This window comes from Bacillus rossius, chromosome 6 (assembly GCF_032445375.1).
Source record: "Bacillus rossius redtenbacheri isolate Brsri chromosome 6, Brsri_v3, whole genome shotgun sequence".
In the NCBI taxonomy this organism is placed as follows: Eukaryota; Metazoa; Arthropoda; class Insecta; order Phasmatodea; family Bacillidae; genus Bacillus; species Bacillus rossius.
Genome location: NC_086334.1, coordinates 74747380 through 74765549, shown reverse-complemented (window position 1 = coordinate 74765549; position 18170 = coordinate 74747380). Strand labels below are relative to the sequence as shown.

Sequence of the window (18170 nt, the reverse complement as noted above, 5' to 3'; positions counted from 1 at the left end):
CACACACACACACACACACACACACACACACACACACACACACACACACACACACACACACACACACACACACACACACACACACACACACACACACACACACACACACACACACACACACACACACACACACACACACACACACACACACACACACACACACACACACACACACACACACACACACACACACACACACACACACACACACACACACACACACACACACACACACACACACACACACACACACACACACACACACACACACACACACACACACACACACACACACACACACACACACACACACACACACACACACACACACACACACACACACACACACACACACACACACACACACACACACACACACACACACACACACACACACACACACACACACACACACACACACACACACACACACACACACACACACACACACACACACACACACACACACACACACACACACACACACACACACACACACACACACACACACACACACACACACACACACACACACACACACACACACACACACACACACACACACACACACACACACACACACACACACACACACACACACACACACACACACACACACACACACACACACACACACACACACACACACACACACACACACACACACACACACACACACACACACACACACACACACACACACACACACACACACACACACACACACACACACACACACTAGAACAACCTCCCTAACTCGAAAAAATGTTGTGTTCCCTTACATTCAAGCCCCAAAATCTCGGTTGCTCGAAATCTCAACCCTCTATTAGTTTAAATAATCAGTGAGTCCCTCCAAGCCATTTTTGTACAGATTTTCCCTTCATAACTTGAAAAATTAAATTGGACCTCTGTATCTCGAACATAGCAATGTTTTATTTTACAACCTTTACAACTCGATTATTTGAAACACATTACCTCTATAGTTCGAAGAAAAATAAGTCAACGACTTTAAGAATTTGTCGACAATGTAAGTAGGCTACACCATTGTTTCTTAGAAATCAATTTAGGAGTATACAGTAAATAGGATTACCACGAATTTATGATTCACGTGTTAGCTTACTTGGTGTCAGGTGTTTAATTTTATTATTTTTGATTTCATTTGAACTATAGCGAAGCAAGTCATTTGTTCTCGACTGTTGCCACTGCTACACATCAATTTGTACAACAGTTTACAAATAAAATTGTTAAAACATGAGTGCTTTGAAACGTAAACTGAAAACTTTATCTCATGAGCTCAGAAAACCGATACTAATGATTTAGATGGCATAGAAGACTCTAACAATACTACATGCGCTCCATGGGTTTCCATCAAAGAGGCAAGAACCGCATTGAATACGTTACAGAATTTTGTAGAGCAAACCAGCAACTCTGAAGAACAAGAATTTTCTGCTCTTTATACCTTAGACAATGCTATAGATAGAGAACAACCAAATTATCTAAAGCAAAAAAAAAAAAAATTACTGACTTTCTTTAATCCATATTTTTTTTATTTTAAGGATGTTTTGAAATAATGTTAATTTATAATAAATAAAAATATGTTTGTATACCTCTGCAACTTGAATTTTTATTTATTTTACCTCTCTAACTCAAAATGTTTAAGAATGAATCTCAACCTCTTTATGTCGAATGAAAATCCGCTTCAGTCGAAAAACTCCCTAAATCGAAAACTCTATAACTCAAATTTTTTGGAGTCTCCCTTTCGGGTCATTCCATGCCAAATCAACCAGAAAATAATAATTTTTGAACGAACTACATGATACGAACATCAGAGAAGTTAGTGAAGGAAAGTGGAATAATGACATCACCTAATCCAAAACCATTGAGACATCTAGACTGCATTGTCGTCAATATTGTTCAGATGTTTTATTCAAATGACAATGTAAGCAGAATGATGCCTGGTAAAAAGGACTTTGTAACTATTCGAATTGGCGATACCAAAGAACAAAACAGGCTCCTACTAAACAATCTGAGAGAAGTATATGCCTTGTTCAAACAGGAGCATCCAAGTGTCAAAATTGGTTTCTCCAAATTTGCATCTCTACGGCCTAAATATGTGGTTCTTGCAGGATCTAGTGGGACACACACTTTATGTGTCTGTGTAACACACCAAAATATGAAGTTAATAGATGGCTGTAATTTGGCCAAACTCATGGAAAGAGAAAATCTGTTAACATATCACCACTATGTGGCTCAAATGATGTGTAATGCTCCCCAAATTAAATGTTTTTTCCATGAGTGTGCAGAATGTCCAGGCCCTGATAACATATGAAAATCACTGGAGACGACATTGGAGCAGAATTCAATTGAAACTGTAACATTCAAGCAGTGGGTTGCATCAAAAGTTTACACACTTGAAGTTCTTGTGAAGTCATCTGATGATTTCATAGAATTGTTCATTTCTAAATTATTAATATTACAAACTCACTCTTTCATCGCATACCAGCATACCTAAAGGATCTGAAAAAAAAAAAAATTAGATGTTGGTGAGGTAGTAGTTGTATGTGACTTTGCAGAAAATTATTCTTTCATTATGCAAGATGAAGTTCAGGGATTCCATTGGAACAATGCACAGGCTACAGTTCATACATTTGCAATAAATATACTACCGTGATGAGTCAACAGAGGAAATAATTTCTACCAACCTAAAAATTAATTTCTGATTGTCTCCAACAAGATGTCATTGCAGTACATACTTTTCTTACACATCTTATTCCATTTTTGAAAGAAAAAGTCACTTGATGTAAAATATATTACTTCTCTGAAGGTTGTGCTGCTCAATACAAGAATAAAAGTAACTTCTCAAATTTGATGTATCATGTAAATGATTTTGGAGTTGGAGCTGAGTGGTACTTTTTTGCCACCTCTCATGGCAAGAATACATGTGATGGTCTAGGGGGAACACTGAAGCGACTGGCAGCAAGGGGAAGTCTGCAACGTCCTTACATAGACCAAATTATGACCCCACGGCAACTGTTTGAATGGGCTGTTAGTAGTTTGCATAACATGAATTTTGCTTATGTCACTCAGGAAGAGGTAATGAATGAAAGAAAGGTGTTGTCTGAAAGATGTGCAAATGCTAAACCAATACCTGGAACTCAGAAGCGTCATGCCTTCCTGCCTGTTTCATCTGAGGAAATAATTGTGAAGAGATTTTCTAGTGAAACTGAAGGTGAAACTCACTACATGAATAAAATTAAATGTACATTGTCTTTGAATGAAGTTAAAGGTTTTGTGACATGCATGTACGGAAGTGGGTGATGGTTAGGATGTGTTCTGAAAGTAGAAGAAAGTTCTCATTAAGTACTTATTAGTTTCCTGCATCCACAAGGTCCCTCCCAATCTTATGTATATCCCCAGCATCCAGATGTTATGAAGATTTCAATTGAAGATGTGCTCACAACTGTAGATCCAAGAACAGCAACTGGAAGGACATACGTTTTAACAGACTTTGACACAAAGACCTCGGAAAGCCAACTAAAGGAAAGAAGCAACAGTAACCTGCGGTATTGGTAATGAGTAAATTAATCATATATAGGAATTAATTCAGTGTTAAATCCACGAATGACTTACAGCTACGTCATTTTTTTAATTGTGTTAATGCCTTACTAGAGTAGGTAGTTTTAGTGAACATGGCCTAATTCTCAATGTTCTAGTGTTTGATCCCAGATCCATCCCAAAATGAAACTTATGTCACTTATAGCCAATAATGCACTTCATAACATATATTTTTTTCACATTTTTCAAAAATACATTTTTCGAAATTTTCAAGGTCACAGGTTACATGAACATGACCTTATAACAAATTTCTTTTAAAATTCGTAAAACTTATTTTTATCTCAAAGTACACTTTTCTAGCTTTCTATTGAGCCCTACATCAAGGTTCTCACTCAACTACACAAAGGAAGTTACAAATATTTTTATTGGATCTTGCGCAGCAAAATTTCCACTTGTTGTATGGATGAGTCTAATGAGAGGCAAAAATTTTAATAGAATTGTTAACGCCATTAATTTTCTTAATGCCATTAATTTTCTTTGAGGAACATGTGCTGTGTGTGCACTGAATTAGCTGACACATTGAATATTGCAGCCTTTCCAGGGAATTATTTGATAACAGCCATCGTATATTCTGTGTTTGATATGGCTGGTGTTTAATGTATCCCAGTTTATCCATGGATCCCGAAGGCTTGATCTGTGGTACATGATACAGTAAGTCCTCGGTTTACGTCGGAGTTACGTTCCTGAAAACCGCGACGTAAATAGAAACGACGCAAAATGAGCCATGTTTCATGCCACCGGCCGGCCACGGCCCAAGGTCGGCCGGAAGCGCTGGCACACAGACGTGACAACGGGCAATTTTATCAGTAAATTACAACCGACAGCGTGGGAAACAAGTCCAACTAGTACTTCTCAGCTTTATAGAATGGTTATTTAACCAGCTGCTTTATTACCTTTATTGATTGAAATATAAAAACAGATATATAGTCGTTTGGAAGACATCTTATGAAGAAAAAATCATAAATTGCAGTGAGCTACTACATGCGCATTTAATCACGATAAAGTTAACAACGGCACGTTTAAAACTTCGGCCAACTCAATGATATCATAGCGACTGAAGTGTAGAGCTGTAGCAAACCGTATGTATTCGTTACTGAGTAACGGGTGCGGCATCTAGTAACGAGTAACGAAACGTTACACACGAATGCATTTCGTTACTCGCATTTTTCGTATCTTTTACGCATGCGCGCGCTTATTCGTTACAAAGAACGATGTTTGTTTATTAAGAAAAGTATAATTTGGAAATTCGTCATCCAAGTTTTTTACTGTTTATTAAAGGTATTGTGTGTGTAGACAAAGTTTGAGATTGGAACAGAAACAACGTAAGAAAGAATTTTTTACAAATTATAAATATGTATGTTTTTGTTTTTTTATTATCGCATATTTTCACGTTTTTTGTTCTTATCTTAAAAGAGATATTATAATAAAGCTGCTCTAATGAGATTTTATTGTTTCTTGGTTAACAAAAGCTGTTAATTATCATATACTTTTAATTGTTTATATTCGATTTATTACTATTTACGCGACGTCATACTGTACGCGTACGAAATACGACTCGATTCGTTGCTGTTACATAACATAGCATGTTATGCGGTATCAGAAGTAACGAGTAACGATACGAAAGTAACGAGTACTAATTGTTATAGTAACGAATACATACGGGTACACTTTTTTTTAGTTACTTTTACACCTCTACTGAAGTGCCAAGGAGTTGGTCGAAAAGGGGTAGGAGAAAATGCTGTGTCGTTGCGGGAAGTAGATAACACTTCTACGTGCGAGATACGTGGGTGGCCGAGCGGGCGGGCTGGTAGTATTGCATCACCGCGCGGAGAGCAGGAAGCGTCCCTCATGATGTATGATAAGATAAGGCGGTGAACGTGTAGCTTACGCTACATAGCATAAATTAACTACCGAAGGAAACAAAGAATTATAAACGAATTATATACGGTGTTTTGGTTAAAATAAAGATTTACGGTCATTGTAAACGACGTTATTGTGAATCGGCGACAACTTAAATTGAAACATGAGTACTCAAACATTAGCGACGTTAATCCGAAACGACGTAAACCGGTACGACGTAAATAGAGGACTTACTGTACTTGCTGTTTTAGTTCAGTATGTCAGAATATCCTGATGGCATGATCCGCTTGGCTTGATCCTATGATACATGATGCTTGCTGTTTTAGTTCAGTACATTGGAAGAATCTGCACATGTAAGAAATTGCAAAATATTTTAAAATTACGATTGCAGGTTGAAAAAATTCCTCTTTGTTCGACTTACAATCATAATCAATTTATATACCTTACTATAACTATATTCTACTTGCTCGGAGTTCACGCCGTCTGTATATCGTAAACCATCTGTAATGTTGCAAGACCCTGACCTCCTAGCTAAATATTTTTCTTTTAAACTTCTTTTTAGTATATGTAAGTATTAATAAGTCAACGTTTTTTGAGTAATGTATATGTTGTGAAACAGTATGATCAGATGTTAGGGATATTAATATATGTTATTTTCACTTGCTGAGGGTTTTAAGAATATACTTTGGATTTTAAGAGACATTTTCAATCATTACTATTTTTTATGTAATTATTCACAAATAAGTCGCTGTACTAGACTTTTGCCTATTTTGGCCTACTTTTTCAGGTTTTTTCTAAATAAGTTTAATTTTGTGAAGTAATTTGTATTGATTGCTGGTACATAAGTTTCTAGAACAATGGATTTGGTGTGATGGTTAGAAAGAGAGGCCTGTAAGTGCGAGGGAGAACGAAACAGTGCTTCCCCGCCAACCGAGATAAAAGCTGGGATTCACCACTGGTTGTGGGAAATGTGTGATAACTGCTGTCTCACGGTGTGGGAGAGAGAAGGAAAACGTAAAGTCCCTGGCTCTATGGGGAGAAAACTGTTTTCAATGTGTGTTCTGTTTTCCTATTGGCTTATATCTGTAAGTGTGAATGAAGCGTGCGTGTGATTGGTCGGTGAGGTCATGTGACTTCTCCTCCCTGCGTGGAGGAAACGTGTCATGAGTTCATCAGTAGTCGTCGGGCGATCGCTGCTAGGCGAGGCCGCGTTTCGGTGGCTCGCGGTTTTTTGTTGGGTGCGGCCCTGTTGGAGGTCGCACTGATTTCTGTTACGTACAGCTTACAGTAAGATTTTACTGAAGAACTTAATTGACGTTATTTTTTTTTTATAATTTTCATCGCCCGGGCTGCGAGCATTTCTCGACAGGCGAATGTACGACTGGAATGATTGAGCAAATTATTGAAAGTGTTTGGATTCGTCTGTGCAACATTCTATTTGAAAAATAAAACAACAAGGAAACTAGAATTAGCGCAACATCTTTTTATTTTTGTATGTAATGAACCGTTACACATCATATACTGCACATTACTCCCGCCCTGTCACTATGGCTCGCCTGTTCTGATAGTCCCGCGGGAGGCCGACGATGTACACCTGGTGGGGCCTCACCGGTCCTCAGCCGCACGGTGGCGGAACTAGGACCGGGAAATGTCAGCTGTGTCTTTGCTGCCGGAACCTGGCTGCTTCCACCAGTAACACAACACACAGTCCACCCTGTTGTCCTGCGTACTGACGGCATGGTTGGTGCTGACTGGTCGGGCAGCATGACTACTCGTGTCAGCCAATGGTATAGTAGCCAGGTAGGCACTCTCCTGCTCCACACTGTCCCCTTATAAATGTGTCTCAAAAGTGATTCACTGACTCACGGTCCAAATTCAGCGAACTGAATCCCGTCTGGGCGTTTCCACAACCGCAACGAGACGCAGGTCACAAAGACTCAGTTCCGGCGAACAGGTCTCTCTGGGAGCTGGTGTTGTATGTGCTGTGAGACCCGGTCACTGAGCCGTTTCCCGTCTGAGGGTCTCGGCACAGTTCATTAATCCCGTGAACGGTTCACCCGCGCTCGGATTCACTGGTTCTCACTCAGGGTAGCTGTTTGTCCCAGAAAAAAATGACAATATTTTTTTTATGTACAGGATCTTCAGACATACTGAATTAAAACAGCGAGTATCATGTACCACAGGATCATTCCATCAGAATCAAGCCTTCAGGATCCAGGGACTTAATTCAATATATGAATAAAAATAATTAGCATATTTTTGATTCTTCATATGGCTACAATTGTGCTAAACAAACAGTTACACGATCGCAGGTAAACAATGAATGGCAGCAGCAGTGTGAAAACACAGGTATTGTAATATAATTATAAACCATTATTTTTCACAAACTATTAGGAATTGAGAAACCATCCTTTCAAGGTAAATTCATTGAAGTGTGTAGTGTGTGAAAACTATGTTTTCCAATTTTTTTATTGTTCTAAAAAGCCGCTCTGTCCGAGAATTACCAAGAAAACTATTTGAAGTATTACAATTCCCTTTTACATAACGATTGAAAGAAAAAAACAGGCCGTTCGAAAACTTAATCTGCTCTGGAATTACCGTTAAAATTGGAGTTGTTAATGCAAAATTATTTTTCGGGGAAAATCAAATATTATGTAACAATTAAACTATTTTTTTTTTTTGCGAAAAGCCGAAAAGTTTAAGGAGGGATTTGTTTGTAAATTAAGATTCTTTAAACTTTTTTTGTTTTGTTGTTATTGTCGCGAATGAATTATGTACTTACATTGTCTTCTCATTTTCTGGACACATGAGATTGCAAGTACCTTGAACAAAAGTAAATAACGAATTTGAATCGTCACTCATTTTCACGCTGATATATGGTTTGTTCAAACAATTGTTTTCTTAGTTTTTACAACGATAACGAAATGAACTAAATAGAACATAACCGTCAAAAGTAATGGCTTTTTTAAATTGTATACAAGCATGGAGTTAGCAATAAAGCAATAGTCAGCAGATGACATAGATGGTTATTTATCAAAAGGGTCAATATTATATTTACTACATTTTCAGGAATCTATTAAACTGATTTATAATATAACTATCAGGTATCTTACGATATATTATTTTTTCTAAAATAATATAATTGAAAGTGAAACATTGTGATGAAAAGTTTATATTTATCAGTAAATCACAATTATTGTCACTTGCATTTTAACTTAAATATGGGATACTGGCCCTTTTGGCTTAGATATACCAGTTTGAATACATGATATTTGCCTTTTTGGCATTGACGCCACTCCCGCTACCTGATTTAAGTTTTGAGTGAATATTGAGTTGAAAATGATATCACGGGGCAAAAAGGGGGTTCAACCTCGTGGCTGCAGGCAGGAGTGCGTCGCGATTTTAAACTACCTGGGCTGTTCAGGCCACCCAGAATGCCTTGAAAATAACAGGAAACCGACTGTAAAGATACTGCACTTTATTAAGACTGATACACTTGACGCCGCCGTCGTTGCTCCCTCTGAGAGCACAGGCCGTTATGTGTGCTCAACACCTGAATTAGGGCCAGTGCTACGAACACGCCCGCGCGTGCAACATAAAGTAGGGGGGAGCAGTGCCTCGAACAGCGTGATGTAAGTCATGGCCAGCTGTGTGTACGAAGCGCCCGGCCGGGTGTGGCAATGCGCAAAAGGGGATACAGTGCATATTACAAACATTAATTAAAACTTTTGACATACTTATCAACTATTCCTTAATAATTAATTAATGTATTTGTAAACACATTTTTGTTCACAAAACTGGCCGGCATCATATTCCCGCGCTTCGTAGCTTCCCGCAGATTTTCTTCCCCTCCCTGGCCGGGTTGCCAGGGAGAGTCGTCAGTAGCCTTCCAGCACTCACCAGGGCCGGCAGCTCCGCGCACGTAGAGCCTTCACTTTTCGCGCCAGAATTAGCATGTAGCTTCAACAGGTAATATTTCCAAATCCGTTTTCATCTGCTCCACGGCCGGCCCTAAAGCGGTCATATGACGTGTCATACGGTCCGTCAGTAAATATGTGTGACTCGACTACGAGTCGTTTTAGTGTTCTACGTATGTGTTAGTGTTAGTTTTCGCCATCAGCCATGTGTAAACGTTAATTTCAATGTTTTGTCTACTTCCTTAATCAGTGACTAGTGTACTTTCTTTGTAACTCACCGTCCGGACTACCACTTCCTAACCACTAAATTTGCTCGTGCCTTAATCGTCATCACCGTCACTCTTAGGATAGCCCGCGCCCCTCGATGTGGTAGTCTGCCAGAACGCCGCCAGACACTTATCAGTACCACCAATTGAGGGCCGTATGAGCGGAGATGAGAAGGTAGACGATGATACTGCCAGTCGTGTGAAGATGTACTGTACAAGGTGAAGTACTGTATCGTGTGACGCAGCAATAAAACCAGTTACATTTACGAGTGTTTTTCAATAGTTACGGCATCCTGGGTGGCCAAAACAGCCCGGGGGGCCCTTTGTAGATGTGTCCCTGCCTGCAGCCACGAGACAAAGAACCCCGCCCTCGAGACCAAATTTTAGTTAACGTAATTTAATTATAATAATTTCAGGACAGGCAGCGGGGATGGCGTCACACTTGCTTGTCCAATGCCTGGCCGAGTCTGTTGTCAGACTGTCGCTTCACGATTGGTTAAACACAATTACGTTGCGCGCGAACAGGATAGGTTGCAAACTTGTGTATAATGATTTATCCTGTGACCATTTCTAACATAAAGGCTGCGGCAAACTATCGCAGATCTGATATACTGCAACTGTTTATATGGTGAATGAAGTTAAACATATAATGACAGCAATATATAATCAATGTTCTTATTAAAGGTGATTGCAATCTAACCCACTACAATGGTGGACACAGGTGGACCCGGGTACCGCCTCATTTGCAATTTTCAGTATTGGCCGCCTCCAATCGACCTCCCCCTTAACCTCGACTGGTGTGAGATTTTAAGATTAGTGACGGCGCTTCAGAGCGCCCAGTGTTAATTTAATTTAATTTTGTAGGGAAATTCAATGTGCATCGTGTAAATGTAAACTGCAATTGTAACTGTTCGAACCAATTAAACGTTCACTCCACACACTCCGTGCGCGACATGTTGCCGACAGCGCTGTAGTCGACTTGGTGTTTATCGTGGCACACTTTCACTCACACAGCAGACATCACGCTCGGGCGTGTTCGTTGAACTTACGAGTAAGTGTTGTTGGGATGTAACGGCCTGTGCAAACTAAAGGGAGCACTGGCGGTTGGCGTCAAATGCCACCCTCCAACGAGACCATTAAGCCCAACAACACTACACTTCACACGAATGGAAGTGGTGCACTGGGCTGTCGCACTAGGGAGTTAGAGAGGAGTGGAGAATCTGGGCGTGGCATACCTAGTGAGTGTGTCTTTACAATTGAATTAATATTGGGTCTGGCATAACCCTTCCCTGTTTGTGGGTCAAAGTAGGAAGATTCGTATATTCTGCATTGTGCTCAACTGCGAGCCTATCAGTTAATTTAATAGTAATTTGACAGAGTTGGTGGCAGCCCCGGACTCCGCCGCCGTGATTTGACCCAGAAAGTAGTCCCTTAAATGTGTTGGTACTCGTGGAATGCGGTGTGATACTCTAGTTGGAGTTTGTGTGGGTTCTGCCTGATCATGTCGCCTTCCCTGGTGTGCATCGGTCAGATCCTGGACTCTTGTATCCCCTTGCAACTGTGATATATCTGTGACACAGTCCTGCAGATGAACTGGGGGGCACCGTACCCGCCTGGAAGGGATTGTGTTATAATTTAATGCGGCATCACTAGGATTGATATTTAGAATTGTCTGACTACCCCTCCTACCATTGTCTCTAGAGCTATAGTCCGTGCACCCTTCCCCAGAGCCTGTCGAGCCGTTCGCTTGCGGCTGTGGCTGTGAGCATCATGTGCGGGTCATCATCCGCTACCTTCTCTGAGGATACCGCCTGTTGTACCGCCCCTTACTGGGGTCGGGTCGGTGACTATGAGGCGTAAGTCGTCTTGGTGTACGTTAGCTGGCCGTCCGCTGAAAGTCCGAACTGTGCAAGTGGGTGTACCAGTTCGCCACAGAATCTGGCGTGGTTAAGACCACTTGGGGCCAGCCCGGAGCAGAAATTATGTTTCCTGGAAGATAGGTGGTGTTGTCGCACATACACCCACTGGCCGGGTTCAAATTGTGTGGGAGGGCGGTTGGACTGTGGTGTTTTCTGTGCCAGGAATTTCTCTTGTTGTATGCGCGCCTGCTCCCTCATGGCAGCGATCTCCTCCCCCTATAGGTCCTCGGTAGCCGCTGCGGCTACCCGACATTCTCCAGGAAGAGCCAGGTTCTGCCCCAGGAGCAGCTCGGCCGAAGAGTGACCCGTGACTGCGTTTGTGCATCGGCGCAGACAGTATAACAGTTTGGGTAGGTGAATGTTCCACTTCGAATGATCATCCCCGAGACGGAGACGGAGCTGAACCTTTATCTCCTGGTTCCTCCGTTCCGTGGGATTCGCCCGGGGATGGTGTGTGGGTGTGGTGTGATGTGAAATCCCCCACCGGCGGCATCCGGCATGCCAGCGCCTCCCTGTAAACTGGCATCCATTGTCCGTCAACAGTACCTTCGGGAAGCAGAAATGTGGGTAAACCTCGGTTTCCAGTAGGGATAAAATGGTGCCCGCCCGGACATTCGATACTGGAAAAGCCTCGACCCAGTGGGTAAAAATGTTGGTTATCATGACCAAAAACATTTTCCCGTGGGAGGTACGGGGGTACGGCCCCATGATGTCTAGAGCCAACGTGTGAAAAGGGTCACTTGGTCTGCGTGGCTGTTGTTGCTCCATCCTGTCGGCACGCCGTGACTTGCGCTGCTGACAGAGCTGGCATTTCCGCACATAATCGCAGACATCCCGGGCAATGCGGGGCCAATGGAACCTCAGACACAGCGCCCCTTGGGTCTGTTCTGCGCCCGGGTGGCCAGCCAGGTCGTGGTTGTGGTAGAAGCCCAGGACAGCCTGACGGGCAGCTGCGGGTACAAATGTCCTTCAGGCTTCCATGTCCCACGGCACCTGTGTCTGTAGCTCCCCATCGACACAACTGTGGTACGGCTGTATCTGCACCACGCACCTGGCCACCAACTCCCCCACCGACCCGTCTTTATGTTGCGCTCCCAGCACAACACAGTATAGGTCCGCGAGAGTGTCGGGATGGCAAATGTCTGGACTCAAGTTGGGAAGGGTGGCATATAAAACCGCAGGTCTGCCTGTCCCCGGAGTTGCCACAGTGTGCCCTACTGGAAGTAGCAGCTCCTCCCAGCTGCCCTCATCGTGGTACTCGGTGTTAGGTTCAGGGTGTCGTGACAGTTCGTCTGCCAGCTGGTTTTCGTACCCTGGGACATGCTCGATGCGGAAGTCGAAGTTCTAGGGTGTCAGGGCCCACCACGTGAACATTGACTTGCGGCCCTGCACCAAGTCAAGCCACTTGAGGCACTGACTATCGGTACGGAGGGTAAAGGGCCTGCCCTCCAGGTGGTGTCTATAGCGCCCTACTGCCCACACGACCGCAAGGCACTCTTGTTCGTTAACATGATAATGGCACGCCCCCAGGATGAACTTGGTGCTCGCGTATTCCATGATGCGCCGTTCCCCTTCTGGACCTATCTGGTACAGCACCGCCCCCATCCCCTCCTGACTGGCGTCAGTCTGCAAAAACACGTGGTCCTCGGGGTGGAGGTGAGTGAGCGTGTGGCACTCTTGGAACAAGCGTTTCATGTCGGCCAGCGTGCGGTCCGCCTCATTGGTCCACTCGAACCTGGTTTTGGGGGAGAGGAGGGCTGTCATCAGTGTAGTGACTGTGGCTAAGTGGGGAATGAAGCCCCTTAGCCAATTGAGCAGGCCAATCAGCTGTTGCAACTGTTTGCAGATACATGTTGCAGTTTTGGCTACTATTAAATCAAGTTGCGCTGGCAGGGGACAACATCTGTCCATGCTCACAATATGGCCCACGTATTCCAGCTCCGTTGCGCCAACGTGACATTTGTGGGGTGCACAGGTCAGCCCGTGTCTGGCCAGCCATTCGAGGACCATGGTAAGGTGTTGCGCATGTTCCTCCCACGTCCTCAACCAGACAATCATGTCGTCCCGATAGGCCGCGGAAAACTTGCCCACAAACCCATACAAGATGCGGAGCATAATGGTCTGGATGGTCACGGGGGCATCCATCAGCTCGAACGGCATGGCACAGAACTGAAACCTGCTGCCATCAGGTGCGGTGAATGCGGTCTTGTGTCTGTCCTCAGGGCATACCGGCACCTGCCAATATCCCGATTTAAGTTCTAGGGACGTGAAGATGCAGGCGTCCCCTAACCCTGCCAGAGCATCGGTGATATTAATGAGAGGTGGTGGTGCAGGGGTGGTGACAGAGTTGATGGGTTTGAAGTTGACACAAAACCTGAGCGAGTCATCCTTTTTTTCGCCATTACCACCAGGCAATATTGTAGGGCGATTCGCTCGGCTCAATCACCCTGTCACACAATATTACGGCTATTTGGGTCCCGATGGCCTCGCGCTAGTGGCGACCGAACCCAAAGGGTTTGACAAATTTAGGTTCATGCGGCGGGTGGGAATGGTGTGCTGCGTCACCGTCGTGCGGTGTAGCAAGTCTGCAGCCGCAAACACCTTTGGGTGTTGTGCTAATTATACATTAGCGCATTGCCACACCCGGCCGGGTGCTGTAGTCGACTTGGTGTTCGTCGCGTACATCACGCTCGGGCATGTTCATTGCACTTATGAGTAAGTGTGTTGGGACATAATGGCCTGTGCGAACCAGAGGGAGCACCGGCGGTTGGCATCAGCATGAATAATCCACATTTAAATATTGACTTTTGCCCTTTTGTCGTAAACAATTTATGAGCCATTATTGATAATAGTCTTTTGGTTCTTAATGTTACTGTGTTGTAGTCGCAGATATGACCCCCCATGCAATACTTGTCCGAGCTAATACTAGGGTAGGTGTTCAGGCCTTTTGGCGGGGGTAAAACAACTCCTATCCGCACTACTAATAAAAGTTTACAGGTTTGGGTACAGTTTTTTTAATGAACTCTTCACACAGTCTCTTAACATGGGGCTACCTGAGGCACAACACCTGTGCACCCATGGAGTGTGGCTCGGCTGCGCGTGTTTCGGTGGGCAGGTGCCTTGTGCAGGCTGCTCACGTGGTAAAGTGATACATTTGTAAAATTTACTAGATATTGCACCCTCTCATTGATAGTCGGGATGAAATTATGTTAAGATGTTGGCGACTGAGGCGTTATGTCCGTCCCGCTACTGTGGTGACATGCCTGATGGGATACGCAATGTCTTGACACTGAAACTCTTATTTACGATTGTGAACATTTACAGGTATGATTCGCGATGTTATACACATAATGCTGAATCAATGTCGCCCTCGGCACAGTCTACTAGCGTACATCTTGCAGGTTACAACTCCTCTCAGCGGACACTAGTCGCTTGGTGCTAATGAATATGTCCCTGCTGATTTGATATCACCAGTGTCTGCTATCCGTCCCGGTCCTCTGCGCACGTCCGCGTCGTTCACTCGCCAGACAACCACTGCTCCCCTTTCCGCGCATCGTGCCTCGTCTGCCCGTCCTCCCCCCACTCTGTGTCACACGCAGCGCTCGGGTGCTTCTGGGTGTTGGCCTCGGATTCGTTACCTGGTGGACAATGTTGTACAAATATTTTACATTTATGAAAAACATCTAATTATTATTACAAACAAAATATTACATAAATAACATTAGAGTTCATTACATATTGGTATGTTTATTTTGTCCTGTCGTAATGTTTTATTAAACAAATTAACACAATAACACTCAACACACTGCATGGGTCAGGGGTGGATCAGGAGTTGGTGCAGCATAACTGTCTTTATGAGCAGGGGAAGCACTTGGGCGACGTCAAACTGCCCCTGCCTCAACGAGACCTCTATGTGCGCCAAAGCCCTTCTACAATGAACATATTTACAACAGGTCCCACTCGAGTACAGGCTGCATGCCAGTTGGCCGACCTAGGGGTGTCCTGTCTGTGCCACATGTCTGGGCGAACCAGGGCAGCAAGTTCATTATGCTGATGTGTGGTTTCTCTCCACGGGAGTTTGTATGAGCCTGTAAGGGGTGGTACTCATAGTCTTTTCGGTAAGCCGGAGCCCTCTGCGTCCAAGAAGGCCTCCCTGTCTCGCCCCCCTGTGCTGTGGTTACCGGCCCCTCCCCTGATTTCAAGGGTCCCTGGACATCTTCGTCCTCTACGTAGCATGACGTGTCTATCAAGTTCCCCACTGGTACCTCTGTGTGGTCGTGACCCCCTCTAGCCGGGCTCACCAGACATCACATCTGTTCCGGTGCCTGCCATCGACATGGTAGGTTCCTCCTACCCTGGACCGACCCACTCTCGTCCGACTCCTCTCCCTCCGAGTCCGGTTCAGTAACTGAAACCATAAAACTCGAGTTGGTCAGGCTCATGTCCACTGGCCAGACGGGACTATACGAGTCCCCTAAAGACTCCATGTCTTCATTGTCTGATTCCGGCTCAGTGACACTTCCTTCTCACCCCTCCCCCGCCAAGTCATGGCTTGATGGCCACGCTACCAAGTTCCTTTTCCCCGATTCTGGTACCTCCATAGCCCCATTCCTATCACCTGTCACTTCCATTGACCGCCCTCCTGATCCTCCGGACACGACACCTACTCCACTTTCCTGTGTTGCAGTGAAGCAGGACTTTGGCCCCGCCCCTTAACATAAGCAACCCCTCCCCCACAAGCCTGCGGGCTCCTCTTTTGCTCCGTCCCAAGGCTCGTGTCCCCTGTCTGCGCGGCGAAAGTTCGCGCCTGGCACCTGTGTGACTCGGTGTCCGCGGCTCGCTGCACCCAACGTCGGCCCCTGCCACCTCTCTCCAGCTCGCCCCTACATGGCATTTCCTATCCTGGTCCCCAGACTACACCTGCCCCCTGGTCTCCTTTGGCCCACCCCGCGGCCCTGTCGTCCCGTACTCCAACTGGTCTCCTCCTGCCCGCTGAAGGTCGTCCCTATGTATATTCGCAGGTTGTCCATTAGCGTCCGTACCAGGTACGTCGTGGGGCCGAACTTGCGGATGACCTGCTTTGGTTTGGACCATTTCGGAGCAAGCCCGTAATTGAAGTCCTTTGCCTTGGACGACAGGTGGTGCTGCCGCACATGCACCATGTCACCGGGATCCAGTGGCGGGGAAATGTCCCGTCACCAGAGTCGTCTTCTGGATGTACGTCTCTTGGCGCTGGCATTCTTGTTCCCACATAAATGACAGTTCTGTTCTGAGTGCCTCCCCCAACTCCCACTCTGTAGCCATGGCGGCCAAACAGCACTCGCCCGGCAGGGCCAGGTTCTGACCCTGGACCATCTCTGCAGGCGAGTACCCAATAGCAGCATTTGTACGACATCAAAGGCAGTACAGCAGGTTTGGTATGTGCAAGTCCCACTTTGTGTGGTCGTTTCCCAACTGGAGACGAAGTTGAGCCTTGACCTCCTGGTTCCGTCTCTCGGTAGGGTTGGCACGGGGGGTAATACGTGGGGGTCGTGTGGTGATCGATTCTCCACGTCATGCATGCCAACGGGCTCCTCTGAACTGTCCCCCATTGTCATTTAACAGCACAGCAGGATAGCCAAACCGGGGGAACATCTCCCCCTCCAACAGTGCCACCAGTGTACCTGATCTCACATTGGAATCCGGGTATGCTTCCACCCAGTGCGTGAACAGATCGGTCATGACCACCAGTAACCATTTCCCCTTGGCTGTCCAGGGATATGGTCCCATGACATCAAGTGCTACCATCTGGAAAGGCTACTGTGGCCGGTGGGGTGGCTGTTGCTCCTCCCTGTCTGACATCCGTGCTTTGCGTTGATGACACGTCTGGCATTGGCGAATGCATTCACGGACATCGCGCGTCACCCCCGGCCAGTGTAACATCCTGCGCACCCCTTCTTTCATCTGGTCAGCCCCGGGGTGTCCTGCTAAGCTGTGTTCGAGGAAAAAATTGAGCACAGTTGCTCGTTCTCCCTTCAGCACATGCGTACACCAAGTCCCCTTGGCCCCTGGATTCTGGGTCTGCACGATCCCATCCACACAGCGCTACAACGGCGAGTACTCTCTACTAAATGAATCCATTATTGTCAGGGTGTCCGCGTCCCCCCCCCCCCCCCTGGGTCTGCTTTTCGGCTTGCACAAGTTCATGTAGGGTATCCACTGGACCCGGTTTGCCTCCAGCATGGGCTACGCAGTAGCGTACAGTACTGCGGACTAATTGTAGTCCGCAGCAGCATGTTCCCCGCCACTTGCTGGTTAAAGGTCGTCCCAAATGCCCTCGTCCTTGTATTCTACTGTCGTGTCTGGGTGTCGGGAGAGCTCGTCGGCCAACTGGTTAGATTTTCCCGGGACATGTTCCACCTGGAAGTCGTAATTCTGCAGTGTTATGGTCCAATGCACAAACTTGGACTTTCGTCCTTGCATGGTATTGAGCCACTTCAGGCACTGGTTGTCGGTGTGCAGGGTTAATTGGCGACCTTCCAAATGGTGCCGGAAGCGGCTAACCGCCCACACCACTACCGAGCATTCCTGCTCGATGACATTGTACCTATGCG

General features: G+C 45.4%; 2 protein-coding genes across 3 annotated transcripts in view; one reads left to right on the top strand and one right to left on the bottom strand.

Annotated features, from left to right (window-relative positions):
• LOC134533307 (SAC3 domain-containing protein 1) overlaps positions 1 to 8482 on the bottom strand; it is a 137586-nt gene extending 129104 nt beyond the window's left edge. The window contains exon 1 of one of the 2 annotated variants that reach the window (XM_063370788.1): positions 8258 to 8482. In XM_063370788.1, the coding sequence (XP_063226858.1) occupies positions 8258 to 8337 (80 nt within the window). In that variant the 5' untranslated portion in view covers positions 8338 to 8482. The remainder of the gene's footprint in view (positions 1 to 8257) is intronic. The other variant, XM_063370784.1, reaches the window with a different exon arrangement.
• LOC134533306 (synaptic vesicle glycoprotein 2C-like) overlaps positions 1 to 18170 on the top strand; it is a 387375-nt gene that overhangs the window by 259299 nt on the left and 109906 nt on the right. The gene's annotated exons all lie outside the window — the stretch shown is intronic.